Source organism: Echinops telfairi, unplaced genomic scaffold (assembly GCF_000313985.2).
Source record: "Echinops telfairi isolate 266 unplaced genomic scaffold, ASM31398v2 ScPeMD7_3533;HRSCAF=4204_0, whole genome shotgun sequence".
Classification (NCBI taxonomy): domain Eukaryota; kingdom Metazoa; phylum Chordata; class Mammalia; order Afrosoricida; family Tenrecidae; genus Echinops; species Echinops telfairi.
In genome coordinates this window covers 85,076,268-85,085,146 of record NW_022107431.1, presented here as the reverse complement: position 1 = coordinate 85,085,146, position 8,879 = coordinate 85,076,268, and the positions used below count along the sequence as shown (strand labels likewise).

General features: G+C 48.8%; 1 protein-coding gene across 3 annotated transcripts in view; it reads right to left on the bottom strand.

The window, feature by feature from the left end:
- Positions 1 to 1,184: 1,184 nt before the first annotated feature.
- Positions 1,185 to 8,879, bottom strand: part of MTRES1 (mitochondrial transcription rescue factor 1) — a 29,724-nt gene continuing 22,029 nt past the window's right edge. Inside the window, exons 2-4 of one of the 3 annotated variants that reach the window (XM_045294466.1) lie at positions 6,871 to 7,343; positions 4,405 to 4,477; positions 1,185 to 1,451 (exon numbers count right to left, since the gene is read on the bottom strand). In XM_045294466.1, the coding sequence (XP_045150401.1) occupies positions 1,272 to 1,451; positions 4,405 to 4,477; positions 6,871 to 7,331 (714 nt within the window). In that variant the 5' untranslated portion in view covers positions 7,332 to 7,343 and the 3' untranslated portion in view covers positions 1,185 to 1,271. Of the gene's footprint in view, positions 1,452 to 4,404; positions 4,478 to 6,870; positions 7,406 to 8,879 lie in introns of those variants that run through there. The other 2 variants (XM_045294468.1, XM_004696233.4) reach the window with 2 other exon arrangements.

Genomic DNA, 8,879 nt, shown 5'->3' with positions numbered 1-8,879 from the left:
CTATCTTCTTGAGTGTCTTAAACAGGAATGTGTTGGATATTGTCGAATGCTTTTTCCACATCTATCGATATTATCATGTGATTCTTATCATTTTTTCTGCCAATGTGGCGAATAATGCTGATGGTCTTTCGTATGTTAAACCATCCCTGCATCCCTGGTGTGAATCCCACTTGGTCATGGTGAATTGTTTTTTTAATATGCTTTTGTATTCTATTATAGGCCAGTATTTTGTTAAGGATTTTCGCATCAATGTTCATTAGGGATATTGGTCTATAGTTCTCGATTCTTCTGGCATCTTTGCCCGTTTTAGGTATCAAAGTTATACCAGCTTCATAGAAAGAGTTTGGGAGTTTTTCGTCTTTTTCTGTGTTCTGGAAGAGTTTGTAAAGATTGGTGTCAGTTCTTCCTGAATGCTTGGTAGAATTCTCCTGTGAATCCATCTGGCCCAGGGGATTTTTTTTGTTGGTAATCCCTTGATTACCTTATCTATTTCTTCCATTGCTATGGATCTGTTGAGGTTCTTGACATCCATTTGGGATAGTCTAGGGAGGGATTGTTTCCATATATTTGTCCATGTTTTCCAAATTGTTGAATTCGTTAAGAGTATAGACCTTCATAGTACTGTGTAATTAACCTTTTGATTTCATTAGGGTCTGTTGTAATGTCCCCTGCTTCATCCCTCATCCTTGCAAATGTCGTTTGTTCTTTTCTTTCTTTGGTTAGGTTTGCCCTAGTCTCCGATGGATCCTCACTGTTGGTATTGGTTAGTTATGCAGATGGCTGTGGACAGACTGAAGGAACTACGCAGAGGTGTGGCCACCTGGGAGGGCGGTAGAGACCAGGCTCCCCCCACACTTCCCTGGAAGCGTGAAGGCAGCCATGACTTTCCTGGGTCTAGCCCCGAGAAGCCAGGACCTCAGGAAACAGAGCTGACCAAGATAACACAAGATAAAAACACTGCGAAACAGCAAGGCCTATTTATTGTAGTGACTCATGAGGTAGTTATGTGGGGCAAGCAAGCCATTAAAAATCCTGGGCTCGTTTCTTCGGCCCACCTGTCTGGGCCAGCTCTCTGAGAAGCAGTGCCAACAAACCCCAATGGTGCTGGGGACGGGGACCCAGGCCACTGTGAGGATCGCTGAGGCCAGGATCCCACTCTCCACAAAATGGCTCAGCAGATTCCACACGTGGTAAGAGAACTTTATTTTAATAAAAGTGTCCTCCGTAGCAGGCCCCTTCCCACACCAGGAGAAAGGTGCATTGGCCCTCTTTTACTTAGACACCCTCTTCTTGGGCAGCTCCAGCCGCTTCCACCGCCGGACCACCACCCTATGCTTCTCACCAGCTGTCTTCTCTTCGAAGACCTTTTTCAGGAGAATGCGCATCACTGTTTCTTTCTCTCCTTCTTTATCTTCCCCAATGAGGAGATCCAAAGTGTCTCCCACTTTCACCTGAACACAGATAGAGAAAACACAAAAACTGAGTCTTCATTGCACACTGGGGAATCCAGGCCTGGGCAAACAGCCCAGCGTGGTTACCAGGTGATCTGCCATTGGCCAAAGGAGGCGCGGGTGAGAGAGGGCCTGGGTCCTCTGATGACCTACAATCATCTGTCCCGACTCCCCAGGTCAAAAGGCATCGCATGAAGGGGCCTCAAACGCTTGCAGCAGTAGCAGTAAGACAACTGGCTGCTTGTCGGGGGCTGGTCCCTGTGGGTGTGGCTCTCTCACCTCCGTGGGATGATTTATGGTTGGGGAAATCTATTTTGGTCACACTAGCAATAGAATAGGAGCTCTGGGGGTGGCGCAACAGTTAAGCACTCAGCTGCTGATATAAAAGCTGGCAGCTGGAACCCACCCAGAGGGATCTGGGAAGGAAAAGCTGGCCGACCGTCTGCTCCCTGCGGGTCACAGCTAGGAGAAGCTCAGGGCGACAGTACCACTCTTGGAGCTGTTGTGACGTAGAGCTGACCTGACAACAAGGGTGATCAACTAGCTACAGACTCCGAGAAGGCAACTCCTGGTGGTAACGTCCACGGATTTCAATCTGGATGAGCTACTTATCTCTTGGGGCAGCTGGTTGGCAGTTAGTCCCCATGGACCAATGGGCAGCTGTGCCTTTTGGATGAATGGCCGTGAACCTCCTCCCCTCACTGATGGCACCAAATGAAGAAAGGCAGAACCAGCTCACAAAGGGGAATGCCACGTGACGGACGGAAAGTGACTCTCAGGGCAAAAGGGCTGCAGGGCCATTTTAGCCTACCCTCGTAGTGCTGGGTGGAGCCAGGAGGGCAGGGCATTCTCTGGGGCAGCCGCGTTGGCACGATGGCCCAAGGACTCGGGGCAATGCTGCCTGAGTATGGACAGCCCATGACAGGAGCCCAGTCCCAGCAGCTCAGGACCCCGGAGGGATCAGCTCAGTGACTCCAGGGGCAAACCAATCCCAAGTGCCACATGCTTCCTTCCTAAGACGTAAGCCAGGGGTGCCTGCAGCCTTCTCCGACCCCTTCCCACTGCTTGAATGGGAGGATGACCCAGTGGGCCATGGACTTGTTGTGCACATACCCACTGAACAGCCATCTGGAGGGCTTGCTGCAGGAGCTTGGTGCCAGATGCTGACTTTTACCGCATTTTCTGATTCCTGGTCTCGTTATTAACTAGACCTCGTCAGAGTAACTAGTAGCCTCAGCCCTGTGAGCCTTTATCTGCTCCCACTCAGGGCCCCTGCAGCCGGCCAAATGCTCAGTCTACCCCTGGGCCCACACCTGCCCTGCACCCACACTCCGTTCCCAGCTGCGGGCCATTTGAAACCATTGTCTTCTCCCTTCTGGTTCAGGGGCAGAAAGGCCTACCCACCACTAGCTAGGCGTCCAGACAGCTTCTCCCCCTGGGTTTGCGGGAAGGGCTGACCCCAGGCATGGGGGCAAGGAAGGGCCTTGTCCTCCTGTGGTTCTGGGCTCAAATTTTTAAAGAAATTGCTACCTCAGCCCAACCAGTTGATGTGTTGTCACTGTCCAGAATATATAAGGCTTGAATTCACTGTTGACAGGAAATACAAACTCATGTAAAGTACATGCAAAGAAAAGTCTACTGCTGGATGTCCTGTCGAGATGCACTGTGCATGCTGTCTGCCTATGTATGAGGGAGCGCAGCTTCGTGTGCACCCAAGAGGGGCTGACAAGGAACAGAGGGCAGGGCGCTGCAGTACCCCATTGCCCACTCCAGGGAAAGGTTGAGTCGGGCAGGTTCAGTCCTCTCCACTTCGGGCTCCACACCCCACTAATTCACTGGGCAGTGGGAACAGGCAAAGAAAGGGGAAGGGCTCTCTACTCCCCTCCAAGGTCCTGTTCCTTCTTGTGTGGAAGACTGGGTGGCTATTCCCAATATCTACATCTCAATCTCCCCTTAGCTGCGGTTACTATGGCTACTGAGCCTCGGAGTAACAAGGCAGCATCCTATGCTGCCCCTCAGGAGAAGTGGGGGAGGGAGCCGAGACAAGACCCAAGGCAGAAGCAGTGGCAGTGAATGGTATCTCAAAGCAGGGAGCTGGGGCTTAGGCCTGTGGGGCTTGTAAGCGAGGATGGAGCCAGAGGCAGCAAGGCCAGGGCCATCATCCCGGAGCCCAGTAACACTGCCGGGGTCTGAGGAGAAGAGGGCTGGGCTCAATTCAGGGAGAGGCAATCAGGACTAGCAGGACTGGTATCAGGGGATGTCGGGAGCCCTGCCGGTGTGCCGGTCACTGAATAATGACTGGCAGGCCTGGGCCTGTAAGTGCTGTCAGGGGAAAGGAGCTGTGGACGCCTGTGGTTTGGAGGTTTGTGTCTTGTTAGTTTTACCCACTATTATTGTGTTTTCTGATTAAAAAGTGATACATACTTGTACAAAATGAAGACAATAAAAAAGAGGAAATCAATAGAGTCCTCAATACTATAGAAACTCAAACTAAACTCACTGTAATCAAGCCAACTTTGACTGGCAGTGACCGGGATAATGCAGACCAGAACTGCCCCTGGGGTCTCTGAGACTATGCATCCAGGGGTCTCATAATACCACACTCACTGTCAGGTACGAGTGATACCGACAGTCTGCAAAATCTGGACATGTATATATGTAATTTGTGTTTACAAAAACAGGTTAACAGGATTTGTGTGTGTACACTTAAACACATACATGATTCGCTGTTCAAACCTGGATTCTATAAGGACACTCACTTTCTTGTTAACTGACTTCTTTTCCTAGGCAATGGTGTTGGCATGGACCTGCCCCCAAATGGGCCGCCATCTGTAAGGGTGCGCTCCCACTGGCTCTGTGCGGTGGACACAGCAGCGATCCGCTGCTGCACAGAACCACCCCCTGCTCCCACTGGAGCACCACAAGGAACGCCTCTATAGCTTTAATCTCTCACCGTTCTGCTTTTTTTCCACAATTTTTCTCCATTCAGCCGGAGTTCACCTTTGTAGAAGGCTTCTTCCACTCTGCTATTAGAAGAGGAAAAAAAGGTATGTATGTATAGTCACATACCATGATGTATAGTCACAACCATGGTACACATCTGAGCACCCTGGCTCTGAACCATCAGTCTGACTGTGAGCACCGTGCCCCACAAGCTCTCCGCCAGGGCTGGAGCAGGGCCATCAGCTGCCCTGCACAAATCTAAGGTGGGGAGGGGGCTACAGGACTTTCTTAAGAGGCGCTGAACAGATGTGCACACACCACAATCAGCATCCCGGTGGGGTCTTCACAGAAAGACGAGACCCCAGCAGAAGTATCCAGCTATTCTCAAGCCAAGAGCTGAGGGACCCCACTCTACCTGACTGCCTGTGAAGTAACTCCTGCCCAGGCTGGGGCCTCATGATTCACAGTGGTCAATGGGAGCAGGCACCCCTGGTACTCTGAGAGGCCAAGGCCCTGCACATCTGTCCGGGCACTGGGGAAATCCAAACAGTTAAATCATGGGGGCAACCAGACCAAGCAAGGAGGCATCCCGAAGGCTGGCCCTCTTTGGTGACTGACAAGTGGAGCTCTGCTCAGTAAAGCAATAATTCCCACTCTGGAGATGACGGGGAGAGGCCCCCTCGTGGGTTTTCCAGAAAAGGGATCCAGATCAGGGTGCTGAGCAGCGTGAGGGCGGGCCAAGTGTCATTTTTACAAGTCTCAGCTACCTTGCGTGCAGTATACACATACAGTCAATGAGTGCTAGAGGCGGGGATTAGCAGTGCGGGCCACTACTACCTAATCCACCGAGCAATCTTGAAAGTTACTTCGAGGCATTATATATGAACACACAGATTCATGTGATTTTTTTTCTCTCCATAAAATCTAATAGATGAAGTGCCCACTATGTGCTTGGTACCGCTACATGTGTTTTAGATCCTTACAACTATCTTCTCAAGTAGACTCTATTAACCCCATCTTACAGATTAGAAAACTGAGACACAGGGAGATTAAGTAATTTGCTTCAAGTTACACAGTGGCAACATTTGATTGCTAGCAGTCTGGCTTCAAAGCCGGCACCTTCACTAACACCTTATGCTGCTTGCTTGGATTCTCAGAAGTACCTTCTGCCCCGGCAGCATTTCTGAAATCCGGGTGCGTCTGATGCTTGCTGTACTGATTAATGTGATTCCTTCTGTCCTCAAGAAGCTGCTAGTAAGTCAGCGACTCACCAGTCAACTGTTTCTTAGACTTAACGTGGGGTTTGTAGGGCATCCCTTGACTTCTTCGGAAGTCGTTTTCTCATCTACATCATGGAATCACTGAAATGGGTTACCGGTAAGGGGCTTTCCTAGCTATGTTACTCTTCACCACAACATGGGCCAAGTGATTGTTTATATGCCACTTTCAAATAAGCTGCAAAACTAAACACCACGAAGTCTTTTTAAAGCCAAACACTACCTTAGCTTAACTTAACTGGTGAAAGAAAAGTCTTCCTCCAACATGCTCTTTTAAGATCTATCTATGTGGGTCACGGGGAAGAGATGAACCAGTCAGGATGCAGCATAGCACCGATAACACACAATTTTCCTCTAGTTCTTTGGTGCTTCCTTCACCCCACTATCATGACCTCAATTGTACCTTACAAATTGGATTGGACCAGAGCATGCACACTGCTACAAATAAGAGCCCACAGCACAGGGAATCCAGGATAGATAAACCCCTCAGGGCCAACAAGGAGAGTCAAGATACCAGGAGGATTAGGAGGGTGGAGGGAGAAAGGGAGACTCGGTCACAAGAATCAATCTAGAACCCCCTCCCAGGGGGTCAAATAATGAAAAACTGGGTGAGGGGCAATGGAGGATGATGTAATATATGGAAATAACAATCTATAACGTATCAGGGATTTGTGAGGGAGTTTGGTGGGGGATGAGAAAGGGGTAAGCTGACATCGGGCTCAAGTGGGAAGAGAATACTTTGAAAATGATGATGGCAGCATATGTGCTTGACACACTGGATGAATGTATGGATTGTGATACGAGATGTAAGAGCCCCCAATAAAAGTATTTTAATTTTTAAATTAAACAAAAAAAGATCAAAATATCACTTTCAGAAGTGTAGACCTAGATGAAGGATATGTTGAGAAATAATAGCTTCACATTTTGATATGTTTTAATAAAGCATTTTTGAAGCAAAAAAAAAAAAAAGATCTATACGGGATCAAGTTGACCATAGTACGTGGAAAGATTAGATGGGAGCCAGTGAATGTACGTTCATGGGGAAGGAACCACTCAGGAAAGGAGGGCAAGGATCCTCAATGCCACTGAGCTGCACCTGGAGGAACTGCTGAACTGGGCTCATCAGTGTGCTGTGCATATCCTCCACAACAAATGATCCCCCACAAAAAACCCAAACAAGGAAAACACAGTCTACTCACTTTCTTCCGACATCCAAGCCGGTCTTCAGGATAGCATCGTACCGGAGAGACTGCACGACTTTCTCCAGGTCTCTGTAGTCTCTGACCACGCCGGGCTCGCCCTCCAGCTCATCCTCCTGCTCACTCAGCTCGCCGTGCTCTCTCTCCTCCTCAGAATCTTCGTCCTCCACTGTCTTTTCGGTGGAGTTTTTGGAGCTTATGTTACTTTTGAGTCTTGTGGTAAATGGAACAATATAATCTGGAGACACTGAAAGCTCTGGGAGTCTTCGTGAGAAAACATTATGGAAAAGTCTCTGATAGTTTGATGCATTTAACTTGGTACTACAAAGATGTGCATGCCGATTCCAGGAAGCGCAGAGTCTGTATGAAGAAGGTGTCCCCTGGAGCGCCCCCCAGAGTCCAATCCAGGCACCCGGCTTCCTTAAAACAGTGGCAGGCCATCTGATGCTGGCCAGAGCCATGGCTCAGACAACCTGAAACAGACAGTAATTCAGGCTTACTGCACAAGGACAGATGTGTGGCATTTCTACATCACCTCCACACAGGGACCACTCTTCATCTAGTTTTGCAAATTATGCTCTCCTAGAAAACATAGAAAATTCTTTCTCTCAGAAGTTTTATATGGTAAGCTGTATATTCCCGAACGCCAACAGTGGTCATCATAGATGGATCATCATATGGATGTTTTTCAGTCATTGTACCTTTAGAAAAATTTTTTTCAGGTTTTCCAAAATGAACAGGTATACAATCAGAAAAAAACTGTAAAAAGGATCTATGCAACTCTTTTTGGTGGTGAGGCCATACAGATTCACTCTGACATTTCAGAGCAGTTCTGCTCGGTCTTGCGGGAGCGCTATGAGTCAGGCTGGGCTGGATGGCAGTGAGTTCTTGGGGAGAAGCCCCACAGACCACAGGCTCGGGGCCCTGGCCCCTGCATCTTCCGGCTGTAAGTAGTCTGCTCCCCTCGGGGGTGGTGATCGGGTCAATGAGTGACTGTGGGCAAAAGAACTGGCTCTGCTCTTCCCCCTTCCTTCCCACGAGCTCCCAGTACTGACTGCCAGACTGTGACTTCACAGAGCCCAGAAGAGTTCAACGTGATTTCAACCTCCAGCCCCAGCAAATCAGAGCTAGCAATGGAAAAATCAGAGTGCTAAGGAAGACAGACAGATGTCTTCCCACTGTTAAATGGTGGCATTAATTAGCGGAGAAGGAAGGGGCCTGGAGACCCACTAAGTGGGCACCAGCAGGCTGAGGGTACACAGAGCAATCACTGTCTACAGTGACCTCAACCACAGCAGAAACCAGCTTCTTATGATGGTGGCCAACTCGCCCAAGTTCACCAGGAAGGCTCTGGGGACCCCGATGTGGTCAAGCAAGAAGGGTTTCCATAGGGCCAACACCCTCTTGCTTGGAGAGCTTGCGAATGACTTTCCTTTGGAGCCAAGGACCTTTTTCTTTGACAGCAGAGCCCACGAGTTTTTCTCCCTACTTATGTAGGGCTCACTGGGAAGCACAGGTAAATATGTTCATCACCTTGTTGAACCTGATTTTTGCACAAAGCAGACAACACAAGCACAAATGGTGCCCCAATCTATGCCTCAGCCTGAAATGAGCAGGCTCAATATAAGGGCTATTTGTCAACACAACTATATAATTTGGAATAAATTTTAAAAGCCACAAAAGCCCAAGTACTCTAAGTTACTCATTAGAAATTACTTAAAACACCTTCAAGAGAAATACTGCAAGAAATTCTTTTCACACATATTCTGTCTAGTGTAAAAGACAAAATGGCATTCTTCAAACTACAGAGGACAGCATTGAAGATTGAGCCTGGCAAGGGGAGAGAGAGAGAGAGAAAGAGAAAGCATCCTGGCCCACCAAGCTTTCAGAAAGACATCTGTGCTTGGCGCAATCAATGCAGAAAGGACTGCAGGGTCGGCCTAAGCATGAGACAGGACACCCCTTGCTGATCCACAGCACCACAGGGGGCAGCACTGAAGACAGTGTGA